The sequence below is a fragment of the Misgurnus anguillicaudatus genome, chromosome 2 (genome assembly GCF_027580225.2).
Source record: "Misgurnus anguillicaudatus chromosome 2, ASM2758022v2, whole genome shotgun sequence".
NCBI classification, from domain to species: domain Eukaryota; kingdom Metazoa; phylum Chordata; class Actinopteri; order Cypriniformes; family Cobitidae; genus Misgurnus; species Misgurnus anguillicaudatus.
The window spans coordinates 40,688,964-40,709,815 of NC_073338.2; the positions used below are offsets into that span (position 1 = coordinate 40,688,964).

General features: G+C 36.6%; 1 protein-coding gene across 1 annotated transcript; it reads right to left on the minus strand.

The window, feature by feature from the left end:
* Positions 1–1,848: 1,848 nt before the first annotated feature.
* On the minus strand, positions 1,849–20,837 carry otomp (otolith matrix protein). Its single transcript, XM_073855187.1, has 12 exons — positions 20,651–20,837; positions 18,112–18,241; positions 17,523–17,956; positions 17,312–17,428; positions 15,600–15,735; positions 15,224–15,326; positions 14,621–14,806; positions 11,662–11,836; positions 10,689–10,756; positions 10,045–10,229; positions 6,229–6,400; positions 1,849–2,595 (listed from the first exon to the last, which is right to left on the minus strand). The coding sequence occupies exons 3-12, from the start codon at positions 17,585–17,587 to the stop codon at positions 2,585–2,587; spliced, it is 1,218 nt and encodes a 405-aa protein (XP_073711288.1). The 5' UTR covers positions 17,588–17,956; positions 18,112–18,241; positions 20,651–20,837; the 3' UTR covers positions 1,849–2,584.
* Positions 20,838–20,852: the final 15 nt, after the last annotated feature.

Here is a 20,852-nt window from a genome sequence, read left to right on the forward strand (position 1 = left end):
CGTTCTCAGGAACCTTTTCTAGCACCCTGATTTGTTGAGTATTGCATGGTCCTATAGATAATGTGTGTTTGTGTACCAAACTCTGTCCTTGAGGTCCTATCCTGTCTAGCAAGTTTTGCCCCAACCCTAATCAAACACATCTGAATCTGAATATTGTTATAGTCCTCTTAATATTTGGACACCAAGAGAGCACAAAAATACCCCCACTCACCAGAATAAACCTGCGACATGTGATTGAAACCGAGTAAGTATATAAGTAAACCCCCCCCCCCCCCCCCCGCACATTTAAGTATTTAGAAAAGCATAAAAGCTTTCTGAAAGGACAAATGTTATATTTGCCAAAGCTTAGAAATAAATAAAAAAACTATCCAGTTTAAATAAGGTCTTTTCTCCATTTAAAAAAATATAATTGGGCATATTTTACTCTTCTAGCATTACTTGTACTTATTCACTGATTATATACACATCCTCATGCACCCTGTAGTTTTTTGAGACGGTTAGCGCATAATACAACTATCAAAGACACAATCGCTTATTCAGATGTCTGGTTAATAATAATAAATAAAAGCAGCAGATAATTGGATGAAAAGGCTTCAGCCTTCATGAACTTGAGTGTGTGTTAATGATATGTCACACAGTGCAGTGACAGCAGTGATGGCTGGTGCATCGTGCGCTGCTGGTGAATGCAGTCTAGATCTCAGATTAATGAAGCTTCTGTTTTCTCGGTGTCATAAACAGACACACTCAATGTGTGAGCTGTAGGGCCATCTGCCGTCATCAAAACTTTCCTCTTAAAACATCAAAAAAGGCATTCCTTTTATCTACATTTTTATTGCTCTATAGTTGTTTTTCTTCGTGTGACACGCTGTCTGCTGCAATGCGGTAGTTTTTCACCCACCTGGATCAATCAATTCATGTTTGTGGATGAGCCTTTAATTGTCTTCTCCACAAAGCAACAGGACAATGTTTAAATGTCAGAATATCATACAGCTCAATATTTTTATTAAAAGGATAGTTCACTCGAAAATGAAAATTCTGTCATCATTTACTCACTTTTATGTTGTTACAAACCTGTATTAATTTCTTTGTTCTGCTGAACACAAAGGAAGATATTTTGAGCAATGTTTGTATGTTTTTAAGCACCATTGACTTCAATCGTAGTATGAAAGTCAATGGTGCTTCTGTTCCTGCTTCATTAAATATCTTCCTTTGTGTTGAGCAGAACAAAGACATGAATACAGTGGTGGCGGCTAGTGATTTCTTTTTTTAAGGGCGCTCGATGCGAAGTTCGTCACAACATGTATGTAGCCCATCATGTGTGTGGTTCGTCATTTCAAAATATGTGTTCTGCGCATCGAGCGATCTTATGTGCATCACGTGTTCTGTCAAAACAAGTGCCCGCTGCAGACGCGTCCAAAGGGTCCACGACAAAAGAGACGCTCGCGCTTGCCAGATACTCACATAATCTCATGCGTAATCAGAGTGTTAAGGGAGTGTCTTGAACGTGAGCGTCTCTTTTATCATAAACGGCTTTGACACGTGTGCAGCAGGCACTTATTTTGACAAAACACGTGATGGACATGGTTTACGTGATGCAACAAACACATATTTTGAAAACGCAAGCAACACGCGACACTCCGAACACATATTTTGAATTAGCGCCCCTCGGATGAGCAGTCACGAGCCGCCACTGGTATGCAGGTTTGTACCATTACGATGGTGAGAAAATGAGGATGGACAGAAATTTTATTTTTTGGTGAACTATCCCTTTAATAATAAATTAGCATTAGCATTCCTATGGCGTACATGTTTGTTTTGATATACAAAGGGATATGCAAAAATAAGGAATACAACACATATTTTTATTATGAGAAGGTTTTATAAAACTACAAGTGAAATGATTATTTACAGAGTAGTTTTGTTCAAGTTGGTATTATGTCATCCTGAAGGATCAGGAAACAGCACCGTTACAGCACCCGGAGGTGACTCCGAAATAATTATCTGCCTAACATGGAGAACCTTTTCCAGAGGAAGGCAGACCACTTCTGAAACAATGGTATGTGTTGCCTTAATTCATTTCTTATACTACAAATTCATGCCAATGTCAAAGCATGTTTCGAGCTAAGAGATGCACCACCTGAAGAGTAAAAGTGATGGATTTCGAGTTTGGAAATCTCTCTATTCCTTGGTCAAATCATATGCCAGATGTTCATCTCAGATGTGTCTTGCAAGGACTTACTAACAACAGCAAAGCCCAAAACCAGAACTATTTCTTGATTCTTATGAGTTCCCCTGTAGTGGTTTTCTGTGTAAAAGTTTAGCTATCTTTTGAAATTAATATTTGTATCAAACATTCATCAAAGCTTCATTTCAGCGGCAAAGATACAACAGACTCAGCAAGTAAAGTAAATATGATACAGTATATAGACTGTGAGAGCAGACGTAATAAGAAGACTACAAAGAACAAAAAAGAGCTGGCGTTCAGCCCATATACAAGAGTAACACATTTTACACAAGAGTAGTTTAGGGTGAGAGAGAGAGGGGGGGTGGTGGGAAAAGTATGGTTTCTTTTTTCTTCATCAGATCAGCACAAACCTGTGGTCAGAAAGAGAACAGAACTTAATTCATGAGTGCAATGCAGGGGATCATTACACTTTAGTTTGTGGACAACTTAAAGGGACACTCCACTTTTTTTGAAAACATGCTCATTTTCTAGCTCCCCTGGAGTTAAACATTTGATTTTTACCTTTTTGGAATCCATTCAGCTGATCTGGCGCTAGCACTTTTAACATAGCTTAGCACAATCCATTGAATCTGATTAGACCATTAGCATCGCGCTCAAAAATAACCAAAGAGTTTTGATATTTTTCCTATTTAAAACTTGACTCTTCTGTATTTACATCATGTACTAAGACCGACAAAAAATGTAAAGTTGCGATTTTCTATACAGATATGGCTAGGAACTATACTCTCATTCTGGCGTAATAATCAAGGACTTTGCTGCCGTAACATGGCTGCAGCAGGTGTAGTGATATTACGTATTGCCCGAAAAAAGTCCCCTGCTATTGAAACTAAGGGGCCTATTTTCAGCTGCTGGTTAATATCAATGTAGCGGCAGCAAAGTCCTTGATTATTACGCCAAAATGAGAGTATAGTTCCTAGCCATATCTGCCTAGAAAAATCACAACCTTAAATTTTCTGTCGGTCTTAGTACATGATGTAACTACTGTACAGAAGTTTTAAATAGGAAAAATATCAAATCTTTTTTTTTTAAGTGCGATGCTAATGGCCTAATCCGGTTCAATGGATTCTGATAAGCTATGCTAAAATTGGTAGCGCCAGACCCGGAGATTGGCCGAATGGATTCCAAAACTGTAAGAATCAAATGTTTAATTCTAGGGGAGCTGGAAAATGTGCATATTTTCAAAAAAAGTGGAGTGTCCCTTTAAAACAACTTAATTTACCTGTTTGAAAAAAGAAGGTCTGTGACATTTCAGAATATAAACTTCTTACCTGATCTAAAAAGATCATTTATTGAAACCACAATGAAAATGAACAGCCACTTTACACAAAGCCTCATTCAGACCACCAGTAACTGCAGTAGCAAATCTACGCAATCTCAATAAAGTCGCAATGAAATTGAAATGAAAAACTATATATATTTTTTTAATATTGTGTTATTATTAACAAATGACTTATCTGTGAGCTTCATTATTTTTTAAAAACTTGTGTGTGCTCATAATCTTTAATCAAAAATGCAAATCTCCTCCCCTCCTCAAAACGATCTCTCTTCACTTCCGGTCATAAGTATGGCAGGTGGGCGGGGTCCGGGAGAAGATCGCAGCGATTAGCAATTAGCAACACGACCCAACTTCAAACGATCCAATCAGATCTCGATGGACAAATTCAAATCCAGCCCTGCCTTATTTCATCTCAAAAGCCGTTTCATTCGGATATACGTCACCACAGGGAAAATAAGGCAATCGCTACTTCCGTTTCATGGCGACTTTCATTTCAATTGAAGCTTGGCGATTTTCGGTGACACAAGCGAAAATGACTATTGGCGACTGTATGGGGTGTCCAGCGACGCAAAAAAATGTTAAGAAAAGTTTAACTTTATGCAAATGATGAGCGATTTTCAGGAGCAACTACCAATGGGAGGGAAGCAGTGGCGTTCACTTAAAGGTTTTATGCTTAAAGCCCTGTTTTCAGATTGTTCATGATGAAATAGAACTGTTCTGACTGAAATTCGGACACACCACGCTGGCCCGAGAATCCTCGGTTTCCGTTGTATCACCCACCACCCCCACAACGGGTGCACAGGTGCACCGGAACAACCCCTCCCAAAATGCATCAAACCCTCGCCCACAAAGACGCGAAACCCACCGAGTGGCCAGGGGTGCTCACCGACATGCCCACACAAAAATCGCCGCAAAAGATGCTCCCCAACAGGTGTTTTAGCATTCGTTGTAAACTTGTGGACCTATTTTTCCAAACGCCTCACACCCGTATATTCTTCCGCTTAGAGCTTGAATAATAGACACTCCAGCCAGTTGGTGGCGATAATCCGCCTTTGCCAATTGCAAGAATATAAACAAAGTTCCCGGCGCGGAGTAATACCGTACCTCACAGCACATCTAATACAATTCAATGGAGTTGGACAAAAACTACAATAAAACCTGTTGGAAAGTATCTTTTGTAGCGGTTTTTGTGTGGGCGTGTCGGTGGACGCCCCTGGCCACTCGGTGGGTTTCACGTCTTTGTAAACGAAAGTTTAATGCATTTTAGGAAGGATTGTTCCTGTGCACCTATACACCCATTGTAGAGGTGGGAGGTGATAGAACAAACACCCGAAAATTCTCGGGACAGCATCATATGTCCAAATTTCAGTCAAAATCGTTATATTTAATCATAAACAATCTGAAAACAGGGCTTTAAGTGTAAAATACCCAACTTGTCCTTTAACTCAAGCGGAGCTGGAAAGTGAGCATATTTTCAAAAAAGTGGAGTGTCCCTTTAAAACATCTTAATATCCCTGTTTGAAAAAAGAAGTTAGGTGACGTTTTCAGAATATAAACTTCTTACCTGATCTAAAAAGATAATTTATTGAAACCACAATGAACATGACATATAAAGCCTCATTCAGACCACCAGTAAGCAGTAGCAAATCGACGCAATCTCATTAATTTCAATTGAAGCTTGGTGATTTCCGGCGACACAAGCAAAAGTGACTGTTGGTGACTGTATGGGCGTGTTCAGCAACGCCAAAAAATGTTAAGAAAAGTTTAACTTTATGCAAATGATGAGCGATTTTCAGGAGCGACTACCAATGGGAGGGAAGCAGTGGCGTTCACATCATCCTACTTTTGTCAGTTACCAGAGTGGACGGTACTCATTTGTTTATGACAGTTAGATTAAGAAACACCTTATTGAAAGAGAGGGGCGACACAAAGCGAGTAAGTCGCTGGTGGTCTAAATGAGGCTTAAGCCACCCCTAGTGACTCTTAAGAAAAAGGTACAACATGGTATTATGTTTAGTATACCTGCAAAGTACACTGCAAAAAAATGATTTTCAGTAAAAATATCAAAAAATTCTTAAATTAAGATGCTTTTTCTTAATGAGCAAAACGACTCAAGAAAATAAGTCTAGTTTTTAGACTAAATATCAAATTTAAGTGATTTTGTGCATAAAACAAGCAAAACAATCTGCCAATGGGGTAAGCAAATTTTTCTTGAACTTAGTGTTTAAGCAAAATGTTCAACTTTTTTTTTTAACGCGCATCACTCGCGGATAATCCAAAATGGGTAAAGAGGCGGGACATGGGTGAAGCTGAGGTGGCTGGTTGCTGAAACCACGCCCGCCTAGCCCGATTCTAGTGACAGCAGTGGCCGTTTAACCGTCGCTCAAGTGGCCACGCCCTTAATAATGCAGAACTTTAATAAGAACTTAATATAATTTAAACGGATGAGTTACAAAAAAATGCACCCCCTCACAGTTGTAAAGAAGGGCAAAATTAGCTATACAGACCAAAAACACTTTTTGTACCAGGCTGTAAACATATTATTTTCTACTGCAAAGGTAGAAAACAGGACCTTAGGATACCTCACCACTGACAGAAAAGGTACAGTTTTGTTCCTTTCTTTCTGACAGTGTAGGAAAGATATAAATGAAATAACATATAAAAAATATGCTTGAACAATACAAGTACAAAGTTCTGCTCAATATACCTTCACACTCGAAAGCCTTTAGTATAGTTGTGTAACTTGGCCCCAACCAGGAGGTATAGGTTCCCATAACACGCAACAGCTTTTTGGTGGAGTCGCTAAATAGCACGTCAGGTTGCCCGTAACCCACAGAGCTGAACAGAGAGAATCCTTCTGTGGCGTTGCCGAATGCATTCTGGAAGACGAAAAATGTCAAATGTAAATGGTGTTGAGCACAGAAATAAATGTGAAAAAAATCAAATCAAATATTTGGAATACTTACAGAAAACCAAATAAAAGAAGAAAAGATTGAAAATGTAGATGCATATTTTGCTTAATATACAAATATTACATCATCTCCAAATGCTTGCTCATATACAGAATTGCATTGTGCATATGTGCGTGCGTGTCTGGTGTCATTACTTGTGCTAGTCCTGCTCTGGACGTTTATGATAGAGCTCAGTGCAGTGTCACCCCTCCATGACAAACTGTAATGTAAGGTTGTGTCTTGTGAAAATCAATGATCACCACAGGCCTCGGGCTGGGTGTATTGAACGCATAACTCAGCCTGATGTAATGTGTGTAAAACCAGAGATGTTCAGAGATAGTGTTGTTAATATTGGCTTCAGAGGTGTTCGTTTAATCATATCCTTGACCGCTAATGTGCAGTAACAGCGTTTCCAATGAGATTTTCATGCTCTGTATTGTACAAAAGGGATTTCGGTTTTTTATTTAACTGTTGTTGTATTGTTTCACGGGTAATATCCAAGGGAATCCAATCAGATATCTCAAGAATGTGTAAGTATCTGGCAGTTCAAATGGCATTATGTAATCTGTCTGTGTGTTTGGGGAAAATAATAATGTATAAGGAAATGTATATAATTATAACTAAACTGCAAAAATGAATTTCTTACTTAGTATTTTTGTCTTGTTTTCAGTAAAAATATCTAAAAATTCTTATATTAAGATGTATTTGCTTGATGAGCAAAATGACCAAGGAAAATAAGTCTAGTTATAGACAAAAAAAATAAACTTTTAGTAAATTAGTGCTTAAAACAAGCAACAAAAAAAAACTGTCAGTGGAATAAGAAATTTTCTTTTTTCATAAACACTTTCTTATTCCATTTTGCTTGTTTTAAGCACAAATTCACTTAAATTTTATATTTTTTGTTTCAAAACTAGACTTATTTTATTGGGTCATTTTGCTCATCAAGAAAATACAACTTGATTTAAGAATTTTTAGACATTTTTACTGAAAGTAAAAGTAATTTTTGCAGTGCATCTTGGGCTGTATTAATGATGGTTCCCTTTTGTTTTACAAAAGGTTCTGTGGAAAAAAGTTATTTGAATATAAAAGGTTAAAATGGGAATAAGGAGTTCAGATGCAAAACACTTTAAGTGCATCTGACATGTTTTTTTGTAAAAAAAAAATTGATCAGGCTCTTCAGGTTCAGTAATTTCACTTTTATTGTATCCACACAGTAATTGAAATGCTTTCTTTTCACAAATGTAATTTTAGTCAATTCACTGGTATTAATAAAGACCTTAATGAAGACCGTTTCGCTGCAAAACCCTCTAAGTGCATGCAAGCTTTTTGGCTACTAAAAAAATCCACTTCTTAGGACAAGACAATTGCAAAATCACTAAAGATGCAACTAGAAACATTGCAAATCAGAATAATAAAGAAACTGAACCACACATTCAGTAATTCATGTCACTGCCACATTCGGGTCAAAAGGGACACATGTTTGAATGTAATCCAAGGACCACTGTTCATCCAATTCATCTTCTGTGCACTTAAAGGATTTTGTTAAAAAATATATTTTTATTTTTAAATGCCTTAAGGCCGGGATTAAACAGATTTGAAGTGAAGGTATTTGATGAACATATAATACGTGCCGAGAGCATTTGGAACTATATTTTATGGCATAATAGCACTTTTGGGAGTACTTCGACTCGCCTGAAAAGTCTGCTCCCCTTCTCCCTCTCATAATGGGAGAGGGAGGCTGTTACTGCGCCGAGTCGAAGTACTCCCAAAAGTGCTATTACGCCATAAAATATAGCTCCTCTTTTAAATCCGCTTAGAAAAGCGCTACGTTTTATTTTGTACCACCAAACTTGCTCGTATACTCGTCTTAAATAGGAAAAACGTTGATGTGTTTGGTCACTTCTAACTTTATCTCTAAATGGTACCATTGAATGAATGGGGCTAAGCTACATGCTATCGAAGCGTCGCAGCGCGCTCCAGCACTTATGTGCACGCACACAGATGATAGAGGGATGTATCAACAATCCTTAGTTAAGGTAATAACATATTTTAATATTGAAAATGAGTAGACTATTCCTTTAATACAAAATATTTCATTTAAAAAAAAAATTTATAACATTAATTTGAGTGAAAAGTTGGATTTACAAAAATTCTAAATGAATTTCACAATAGATATCTTTGTAAGCTGTTTGACCTTCATAAACTTTCATAACTTTGTATTTCAAGTATTCACAACATATAGCCTTCTCCTAATGACTAAATTGCACTTCCTGTTTTCTTTTTTATATTTTAAAGACATATAGGCTAAACTGCCTTTCCATTGTACACTACATTCGGATGAGATTGTTGGATTTTGCCCCCTAGTGGCAGTCGTAATAAAATTTCAGTTTAATCGTAAATTCATGTGAACATTTTGCGCAAGAGCCTCAAAAGGCGGGGTGCATGATCACTGAAAGCCAATGTTGACATTTAAAATCACCTACCCGTAACCAAACACACCCCTAAAACAAAAGAATCTGAACCTGCTTTTGATAGACCCTGCCCCCAGGCAACAATGTTGGTTAGTAGACACGCCCCTTACTGCTGATTGGCACAAGTGTGTTTTGGTACTCGGCCCGACTCCCTTTTCCAAATTGTTTTTTAAAAATCATGCACCCCGCCTTTAATTTATTAATATATTTATAGTTAATAATTTACTTATCAGTGATATTACTAAACAATGGTTTTTAAAGGATTCCAGTGTTTTTGAAGTAAACACATTGTTTTGATTGGAACATATTGAAATACATCACTTCCAAATCAGCGTGTCACATGCGGTGTAGTCGCACAAGTACATTTTTTTAATGCATCCAAAGCTCAAATTGGACCTAAAAATGCACATGCATATGGCTGGCACCCCACGCAGTCCCTTTCTGACTCTTCTTCCGGTTTATCGGCTGTCATTTCTCATGTACAGTAAAAAGGTAAAAGTAACCACGCTGATTTTAAATCAGACAAAAACTACCAGCGGGCTGGATAAAGATGATTGGAGGGCCACATTTGGCCCGCCAGTTAACTAGCCCTGCTTTAAAGGGATAGTTCACCCAAAAATAATCATTAGAACAATCATTTCTTCATATTGTTCTAAACCTGTTGAGTTTCTTTATTCTGTTGAACACAAAAGAAGGTATTGATAAATGATGGTAACCGCTGACTTCCATAGTAGGAAAAGCAAATACTATGGAAGTCAATGGGTACCATCAACTGTGTGCTCACCATCATTTATCTGAGTATCATATTTTGTGTTCAACAAAATAAAGACAATTAAACAGGTTTAGAACAACATGAGGGTCAAGAAATTATGACAAAATTTACATTTTTGGTTGAACTTGGTTATTAAAAACCATATTAAAGCTATATATATAACAATGTTAAAGATATCTAGGCTATATTTTAATGAATGCTTTTTTATATTATGTAGGATAATTTTATGTAGACAAAAAATGACTTTAGCTGGGTTTTTACAGGCAAGCTCACAAATTAAAAATGTGGTCTTAAACTTTCATACAGTATGTGTGTTTATTTTTCCTGACCTGCACACGTTCCAGGTACTTGTAAACGCGGCACTTGTCCTCCAAGCGCACAACCACAGCATTGGTTGGAACCACGGCCAGATGACAGCGCTCATATTGAAACAGGTCAGCTTCACTTCCATCAGGACACAGGAGCTTTAAGTCTTCCATCTCCAGATCCAAAGCCCACGACTCCTGGTTCTTACCTTACGTGAATAATAATCCATACAAAGGTTTTATTTCTGAAAGTAAGTAACTGAACGAACAGTCCTTAAAACATGATGGTATCCAGTATTCGTCTGAATGAAACCTATATAGGTATAATCGTGAGAAAGCTTCGAGTCACACAGGTATTAATAAACTATGTATCACTGTTACACTTCCATCATGCCTGAACTAAGCTTACCGAGTATAAACAAGGGTTTCACAGAGTCCAGCAGACATACAAAGACACACATTGTTATGAAATACTGCCACCCTGTGTCTATAAGGGAGTGAAACTTGATACAGATTGTGAAGTGAAGGCTACGATTGTCCTCTTACAGGGACTTACAAAATTACATTTAATTAATAAGAAACTGACTTACTGCATTTGGACATTTTTGTCCTAGTGTTTAACTAGCTCTCCTTACACCCTGTATTGGGTAGACAATGCTTTTACTTACCCTGCACGTTGTCAAAGACTGTAGTGTGCTTAACAAAAGCAACATCTCCGAGATTCTCTGCAACGCATCTGCAAAATACAACAACAACTTAAAGGAATATTCCATTTTCTTTAAAGAAAAATCCAGATAATTTACTCACTACCATGTCATCCAAAATGTTTCAAAGGACTATAAACGATCCCAAAAGGAGGCTTAGGGTCTTATCTAGCGAAACGATTGTCATTTTTGACAAGAAAAAAAAATCCACTTTTAAACCACAACTTCTCGTCTAGATCCGGTCGTGATGCGCCAGCGTGACCCCACGCAATACGTCATCACGTCAAGAGGTCACAGAGGACGAACGCGAAACTCCGCCTCAGTGTTTACAAGTGTCGAGAAAAAGGACCGTTCCTACGTTGTTGTATGTCAAATGATACTAATTAATGTCTTTGTGTCAGTTTATTGTTTACAATGGTCCGCAAATGTGCGTTTTATACATGTAACACGTGAACTCCCTACGTCACTACGCATTTACGTTAGGTTGCGCTGGACCGGACCTAGACGAAAAGTTGTGGTTTAAAAGAGCATATTTTTTATTTTTCTGGTCAAAAATGACAATCGTTTCTCTAGATAAGACTCTTATGCCTCGTTTGGGATCGTTTATAGACCTTTGAAACTCCGTTGAAAAAAACTGTGAAGTGTTAAGTATTAAATATTGGGCTCTATTAAAGTCCATTAAAATGTGAAAAATCCTGCAATGTTTTCCTCAAAAAACAAAATTTCTTCTCGACTGAACAAAGAAAGACATCAACATTTTGGATGACATGGTGGTGAGTAAATTATCTGGATTTTTTTTTTAAGAAAATGGAATATTCCTTTAATAAATGTACAATATTGCATTAGTACTGGCAAAATATTATTGCATTCTTACTACAGACAACATATACAGTACATAGTCTGAATAGAGGATCTCTAGCATTTTTAAACATCTGACCTAAGAGCTCCGGCCTCCCCAAAATGTCGCTCCCGCGGGTTGTTGGCACAGATGTGCCGGTCGTTCTCGTCTCCGATGCAGGCCTCGCAAAGGTTGCGCGGATTGTTGCCTTTGGGATCGTGTTCTGGGTCCTTTACTCCTGGGACACAGCTGTAGCCAAAGAAATCGCCTACCACTGTAAACCATTGGGAAAAGAATATGAAATTTATCAAATGCTTCCAAATAGTGAAATTACATCCCCAGTTTGCAATCAAATTTGACATTCATTTATTAAATGTGCAAAATACAAAGTACAGAGCCAATAAAATGCAGTTAGCATCTAACCAGAAGTGCATATAGCAGTGTTTACAAATGGAAATAAATATGTGTAAATGCAAAATAAAAAGATTTGTATAGAGTGCAAAGTTATGAGGTAGAGAAGCAGAGACCAGACTAATAAAACCAGCGCTGTTTTTCAATATTTTATGTTCTTACCTCTACTTAGACGAATGAATACTGTACATACCTATCTTTTTTCAATGCTGGCACTTAATCTTAGTTTGCAGCACTTCGACCTCGGGTGCAGTAATATTGACGAAAGTTTGAGCGAGAGGGGGAGTAGTCAGGAGTGCTCTTCCGCCTTACAATATAGTTCTCATTTTTTATCCGCTTAAAAAATCGCCACGTTTTATTTTGTGCCACCATACTTACTCGTGTTACTACTCATGTAACAATCTTTAAATAGGGCAAACATGGAAGTGTTTGGTGGCTTCTAAATTCATCCCTGTTTGGATCCTAAGGAATGAGAGGCTAGGCTAAATGCTAACACATTCACGACGAGCTGTACAAAGATTAAGTGCATGGATGAAAAAAGATAGACATTATTAATTTGACTAAGTTGAGGTAAGAACATAGTAAAATATTGAAAAACAGTGGTGTTTTCCTTTAAGAATACAATACAAGGTGCATATGAAGTAGTATACACTCTAGTAGTTTAGTATAGTAGTTTACATGCTGGGTTATTTTATATCCAGCTTTGGGTCAAAAAGGGACAAACCCAGCCGTTGGGTTGAAATAAGCAAGAAAATTTGTATTTATGACCCAACAATTGGTTAAAACAACCTAGCATTAGTTAAACTACAACACAACGGGTTGGGTTTGTCGCTGTTTTACCCAGCACTGGGCTTAACATAACCCAGCATTTTTTAGGGTGTAAACAGATGAGCTCAAGGCAAATTTCTCTATATGTATCGTACTGTATGCTCAGGTACATTTTGTGTCTTATATAGCTCAAAATCATGAATTTCTGTTGTCCGAATTAGTCAGTTTCATTTCTGTTACTGTCAAACTTTGTTACCAAGTCAGAGCCGATGGTGTAGTGGGCAGCAGTGCACCGACATAAGGTGCAGACGCACTTTTGGCGACCTGAGTTTGAATTTTGGCTCGAGGCCTTTTGCTGATCCCGCAGCCCTTTCTCTCTACCATGTACTTTCCTGTCCTCTCCTGTCATACTGTCTATGCAATAAAGGCAAAAGTGGCCCAAAAACAACTTAAAAAAAAAACTCTGTTACCAAGGTGGAGTAACAGTGTTGACAGTCATGTATGTGTGAGAAAAAGGGAGAGAGAGTGTGTGTTTCTGTGTGTATGACTGCCGGCTTTGTTACATACGGTCAACACTGTTACTCTACCTTAGTAACAGAGTTTGACAGCAACAGAACTGACACTGATGACAGGACATCATGATTTCCAGCTATATAAGACACTTTTTACAGAATATATTCAACTGTTATGGCCTGTAACATCTTGTGATCCATGACAATGAGTACTAAATAAAAAGCTGAAAAAAATAATGAATTTGAACACCAAATGTACCAATAATATCCATTTGCATATTTATACTGCAAAAAATGACTTTCTTACTTAGTATTTTTGTCTTGTTTTCAGTACAAATATCTAAAAATTCTTAAAAAAAGTTATCTTGTCAATTAAGAAAAAAATGGCATGAAAAAAAATACAGCTCTTACTCAATTTATGAAAAAACTGAAGCCAAAATGTTTACTCATTTTAAACTCTATGTATGTTTTGATAATAATCGTTCTAAATCTGATCTCTAAAAAAATTCCTTCACAAAAATGCAATTATTTCAGCTTTTTGCTAAGAAAGTTGTATTTTTGAAGAAAAATACCCATATTTAAGAGTTTATAAACAGAGAAACAGAGAAAATTAAGATAGGATGAAACTTTTTTCCCATTTGGTTTGTAAACAAATCTGCAAATGGGGTAAGAAAAAAAATCTTGAACTTGAAAAATTTAATAAAAATATTCTTACCCCAGTTTTAAGAAAGTAAGTCAATTTTTGCAGTGTACTATAGATGGAAAGTTCAGTTTCAAGCAGCATGACTACACTGTAAAAAAATCCGTAGAAATTACAATGTTATTGCAGCTGGGTTGCCGGTAACTTACCGTAGATTTAAATTTGTTATTTACTGGCAATAGTTGGTTCAAAGTTAAATAAAAAGTCTTTATCTTTACAGAATAAAACTATACAATAATAGCCTCATGCAAAGCATTCTGGGAACCAGAAATCATCATGAACCTTTTTCTGTTTTTTGCTCCAGATTTTGTTTCCCAGAATGTTTTGCTTGATGCTGTTTTTTTTGTTTTTTTTTACTCTGTAAAGATAAAGACTTGTAAATGTTTAATGTTCATTTAACTTTGAACAAAATGTTGCCAGTAAAAAACATAAATGTAAATCTACGGTAAGTTACCGGCAACCCAGCTGCAATTTCTACGGATTTTTTTAGGCATGTTATACAGTTTGTCAACTCTCCACGTGAGTAACATCACAAGATTAAATTGCTATTTTCGACATGTCTCATAAGCTGTCGCCTGGATTGTAAAACAAAACCCTACATTTTATTAAAATTTGAGGTCACAAAGCTTCATTATGCAAAGAAACACATCATGGCAGCATCTCTCACCATGGGGGAAGTTACACTGCTCATCCACACTGATCTGTGATGTGTTCACCAGGAAGCCGATGGGAACGGTCCATCCCACAGTGGTCCTTATCCCAGGATGACAGGAGCTGCGCTCGTGCATCTCCAGCAGGGACAGATCACTGGTTGATGTCCGTGCCAGAGCAACCACATAGTAATTATTGCCATCTGTGTCACAGGTCATATGTCAGTAAAAATATGCAGCAGAGGAAAGACACTTCAAAGGTGCTTCAGGCATATTTTAAAGAAACACTACACATGGAAAGTCTTGATGGTAAAGTAGTTCAGATAAAATAGAAACATTATTTGGTCACCTTCATGTCGAAATAAGACTTTCACTTATACAACGTGTACACAAGTCATGTAAAAATCATGTATTGTTGTATCTACACCTACCCAGTGTAATGTAAACTAAAAACTTTCTTAAATGTTTCTCCACAGACTATAGACAGAAATGTTAAAAAAAAATTAAGAAAATAAAGTGACAGTGTCATTATTGACACTGCATATTAATGTGTGCTGAACAAATCACTTTTTAATAAATGAATCTATAAAATATAATTTTTCGTTTGGAAACATACTCACCTACACCATTATAAGACTCTCCTACTGCCACATCTAAGCCGTAGCAGAATCCAGCTGTGTAGATCTCATCAGCATACATTGTGGCAGCATCTGCAGTGCCATTCTGATAAAAAAAACAATTTCACTAGACCATATAGACCAATTTCCATCATTTCAGCACTGGTGTAATGAAAAAGCAAATGATGTAAACATATTGTAAGATTGAATTATAAGTCAAGGCGGCGAGTGCACGCAACAAAATCGCAAGAGGGGCAAAAATTAGCACCATCATAAAATTCAATCTGGAATCTATGAGCCTTGTAATAATAAAGTCGTTTTCATGCACCATATGTGGGTTGATTTGTTACTCTCATTATAGATTAAAGATTCAAACAACCTTAATTTGCTTCATGCAGTCTGTGGGACTTTGGCCTCTCACACACAGCAGTTGTCCACGGATGTTTCTGGCTGTGGCATTACCGGCGAGATCCAAACACTTCTGCTCTTCAGGATCAGACACCGTGCACCATCTGACTGCAAAGAAACAACAGGTGATTATAACTGAAAATGTTTCATTTTGACAAGCATAGCCTAATTCATCTGATATTTAATTTGCAGAACTTTTAAACATTAAAGCATAAGCTTCATACATCAAATTGATCAAAAGGTTTTTGGTCAGATAATGAGAAACTATGTGACCCTGGACCACAAAACATAAGTCATAAGTCGCAAGGGTATATGTGTAGCAATAGCCAACACCATTGTATTGCTCAAATTATCAATTTTTTTAATACCAAAAATCAGTAGGATATTAAGTACAGATTATGTTTCATGAAGATATTTTGTAAAATGTCTTACTATAAATATACAGTACTCTACAAAAGTTGTAGGCCACCCCCACCAGCCTTATTGTTTTAGCAAAGTTTCAATGTCCATCCATATTTATTTCTCACTCTTTATTAAGATAAAAACAGAAAATACAGAAAATATGTGCACAAATTTAAAAACAAAACAATTTTCAGAAATACATTTCTACTTTAGGCATCAGTCAGTATTAGTTTGACCTCTCTTGGCATGAAACGCATCTTGAGCTTTTTGAGGAAACTGAAGTCTTGAAGTCATTTGATTAGAATTAGAAATTAGGATTTAACTTTGTTTAGTTTTAAGAGATCCTGCAAGCTGCCTGCTATTGCTCAAGTGGAAGGGGAGTTAACCTAAATACTTATACTTTTATACTGTTTTTAATACTACATACACATTTCCTGTATTTTCTGGTTGTATTCCAATAAAGAGACTGGGAAATAACTATAGATGATCACCATACAATTGCAAAAACAACACATCTAATGGTAGCATGGTGGCCTAAGACGTTTGCACAGTACTGTATATAAAAAATGTATTTATCATTAATAATATGTGTTGCTAAGGACCTCATTTGGACAACTTTAAAGGCAATTTTCTCAATATTTAGATTTTTTTGCACCCTTTAGATTTCAGATTTTCAAATAGTTTTAAAATATATCTGCGAAATATTGCACTGTCCACTGAAAAAAAAAATGATTCATTGAATTTAACAAATTTTTTTGAGGTAAGTGTCTGCAATCAACCTACTCAAGCTAAATTGAAACAAACGTTTTATATTTTATTTTACTTTACTAATCTTTTTTGTTTAAATGTAGCTTACATAAAATGATTGCAACCACTTACCTTAAAAAAATTGATTAAATTCAATGAATAATTTTTTTTAGTGTCCTAACAAACCATGTATCAATAGAAAGCTTATTTATTTAAATTTCAGACTACAATTTAAAAAAATTTACCCTTATGACTGGTTTTGGGGTCCAAGGTCACAAAAATATAAATGCTTTTTGCTAGTGCACCTGCTCCATTGAATAAATCAATAATTAAATAGTAAGAATAAATAAAAGACAAAAGAGCAGTAAGACAAGGCCTTGTAGTTGTAAGAAATAAAGCAGACTGTTTTATATTATGCTTCATTAAAAAGCCATTACTGCCTTAATAAAGTTGCTCAAGGAAAGTGTATTCTGTGTTTATTCATTAAAACACTTCATGTTAAAATTAGTAAATGCCATAATAATGCTGTACTTAATAATGTTGTTTTCAGTGGACATAGAGACAAGAATGAGAAGGAGCAAAGCAACAGCAAGGTGTCCTCCTGGATGATTCATGATGTCTATGAACAGTAACCCTCCGAATGGGCTCAGACTCGCAGGAGTGGTGTGGGAAGTAAAGTTAAAAAAGAGCAAACTAAACACAAAGAAAAAAGTCTCTGTGCTTGTATTCTTCCCTGAAAGCTTACCCAGAAAACTTTCCAGCTCCTTTACAGAAGTTTCTCTCCTGGCTTTTTTCTTTTTGATCTAACATTGTAAGGTCATTTTTCACTTATCCTATCACGGTGGGCATCTAGGGTTTCCTTCCTTATCCAATGGGACCTCATGGCACGCAAGTTTTTGCACACCTCACTGCCCCTGGCACCGGGCAGGTCAGATCATTCCTGAGGTCGTAATTAAGTAAGATACAATAGCTTTTTTGTGGTCAGCTCTTGGAGATTAAACCAAAGGTCTGAAACAAGTCCAGTTTGATTAGAGATATGGACAGAGAGGCAACAGGAGATTCCTTTGTCCCACTATGCAGCTGAGGAAGAATATACGGCACTCGATATCCCTTCTGTATCCTAATTCTCATGTCACCTTCCCTATAATCAATGCGTTGATATGGCGATACGAGCGATTTCTGAGAAAGGAGATATGGTATCACGGCCAAAAACAAAGTGATACAGAGACATGCATATAAAGAACCGATACATCCGTACATGGCCAAACACCTTGTTAGAATAAGTAAAAGCAAATATCTGCCAAGGATAGCAAGCTGAAAACTACAGAACTTACCTACAGTCAGCAGTATGGATTTGAATTGTGAGCTTGCTTTCTTATGGAGCACATGCAAGGTGAAGAGTAACATTCTCAGCTGTCAGGATGTGTTCACTCTGCTATGATGGATGAATTTAGGAAAAACAAGCTCAAAAAAATTACAGGAGTTGTGAGGAAAACATGTCAGCAGTATGAATTTGATATGTGTGCAGGCTTTTCTTATCGAACACATGGGAAACAGTATCTAACAGTTTCTATTTATACCTGTATTCCTGACAAAGATAAGAATAACAGGCTAAACTTTATTTAGATTCACAAAAAAAGTATATTCAAAATGAAAACTCGCACAAATATTTACTGATATAAATTACTTAACTTGGTTGTGTAATATACCCAACTCATATGTTTTAACCATTTTTACAATATAAATGTGTTAGATAAAAGTAAAACCCATCAAAACATGGGTCATGAGGGATCTCTATATAATACCTCAGTGGTCAAAACAAAGCATCTCAAGAGCAAACATTTTATAAACAGGAACTCAGTTTGAAAGGGAGGGAACAGATTTTTTGATCATAAACAGTATAAATACAAACATATAAACATATAAAATGTATACAGTGGTGTGAAAAAGTGTTGTTGTTGTTTTTTTACAGCAATTCTGCAAAGATGAGTGGGCCAAAATTCCTCCACAGGGCTGTAACAGACTCATTGCAAGTTTTTATTAGGGATGCACGATATATCGGCCGACATATCGTTATCGGCCGATAACTGCTTATTTTTAATATTATCGGTTATCGGTCTGATAGCAAAATTAAGCCGATAAATGAAAGCCGATAAATTATGGATTATTTTGGTTTGTCGAACCCCTTCACTTGCTCATTGCTGGCCATGTGAAGTTTTGATTGGTGCTTTCTGTGACATAGCACAAAGATGAAACGTGTTGCGGGCTTAAGAAGAGTATGCTAGTCTAGCGCAAAGACAAGATGTCCGCGGTCTGCGAGTTTTTCATTGTGAAAATAATATGAATATTTATCGGCCTATAGATATCGGTTATCGGCCCCCAAATTTAAAGAGATATCGGTTATCGGCCAAAATTTCCATATCGGTGCATCCCTAGTTTTTATTTTAGGTTTAGGAGGCAAGCACTTCTCACACAGATGTGGGTTTGGACTTTGTTTTCCATTCATAATAAAAACTTTCGCTTAAAAACTGCATGTTGTGTTTACTTGTGTTATCGTTGATTAAGATTTAAATTTGTTTCATGATTTGAAACATTAAAGTGTGACAAACATGCAAAAAAAATCAGGAAGGGGGCCCACAGTTTTTCACACCACATACAGCTATTTGTATCATACAACAATAAAGTTGTTCCACACAACAGTTTGATGGTGACTGGCTTACTGGAAAAAATTTAAATGCCCTTAGGAAAACTAACTATGGTTTTATTTTAGTAAGTGTAGTAACCATGTTTTTTCACAGTCTGGTTGCCATTACCATAATTTTACTTTAACCTATACCATGGTCAAACTATTGTTACTGTGGTGAGATTTGTTTGGTTCATATAATTACAACTTTACTAAAGTCACGTAACTGTAGTGACGTGGATGACGTATTATCCTCAGACATGTTTGCAAAGTTTTTTTTTTCAAACTTACAGCGTGCGTCTTCCTCAGATTGTAAACGAAGCCCGGGCACACAAAAAAAACAGCGTGGGCGCACCAGAAAACACGTCAGCCGCGTCATACATCATCCGCATCACTGCAGTCATGTGACTTTAGTCTCACGCATGCGCTTCACAACAGACGCAAGAGAAGACAATGCTGAATAAAGGCATATGTTTTGTTATTTTTGGACCAAAATGTATTTTTGATGCTTCAACACATTCTAACCGACCCACTGATGTCACATGGACTACTTTGATGATGTTTTTATTACCTTTCTGGACATGGACATAATACCGTACGTAGATTTTCAATGAAGGGTCAACAAGCTCTCAGACTAAATATATAATATCTTAAACTGTGTTCCGAGGATAAACGGAGGTCTTACGAGCTTCGACATGAGGGTGAGTCATTAATTACATTATTTTCATTTTTGGGTGGACTATCCCTTTTAGGGTGTACGCCAACTGATAGGAGGAGTCACACAATATGCCCCGCCCTAACTTCCGGTTTCAGTGAAAATTACTTCTAAGCATTAGCATAAAAATGCATTTTTAAAAGCACATTAGTGGATCTTTAACACTTAACTTAGAAATTGCTTTTGAAAAAATGGCCGTAAAACATCAAGATATAATGTAAACATTGTAGTAAAAACGCTACATTAAATCACTGCAGCATAATGTAAAATACTAAACACCCAAAAATAAAAAAGAAAGTTGAATAACTTACAGGGAGAACAAAACAACGTCTGTGCAGAAATACACGTTTGTTTGCATCATAAGATTGCATTACACAAAATGTTAAGTCTAAAATACACAGTATGGAAGTATACGAAAACAGCAAGGGTTTATAAAAAAATTAAAGCTTCATTCCAATGACAGACATGAAAGCACCTGTTTGTTGACTTTGCAGACCTGCAGTTGCAAACGATTCATAGCAAACAGCGACATTTTTCTTCAGGACAGCCTCAGATGGGCTTTGAGAACATTAAATTAAATAAAAACCATCCACCTAAGTTACATCCATGTTTAAAACATTTAAATTAAAATACAAATGGGTATCACGTTAGTCGGCGGACTGGGCTATCCCACAATG

Coding starts and splice junctions, on each gene's coding strand:
- otomp (XM_073855187.1), bottom strand. CDS start 17,587: ATGTTAGATCAAAAAGAAAAAAGCCAGGAGAGAAACTTCTGTAAAGGA. Junction 15,327..15,599: donor ACTGCATGAAGCAAATTAAG/GTTGTTTGAATC, acceptor TTTTTTTATCAG/AATGGCACTGCAGATGCTGC. Junction 14,807..15,223: donor AGAGTCTTATAATGGTGTAG/GTGAGTATGTTT, acceptor CCTGTGACACAG/ATGGCAATAATTACTATGTG.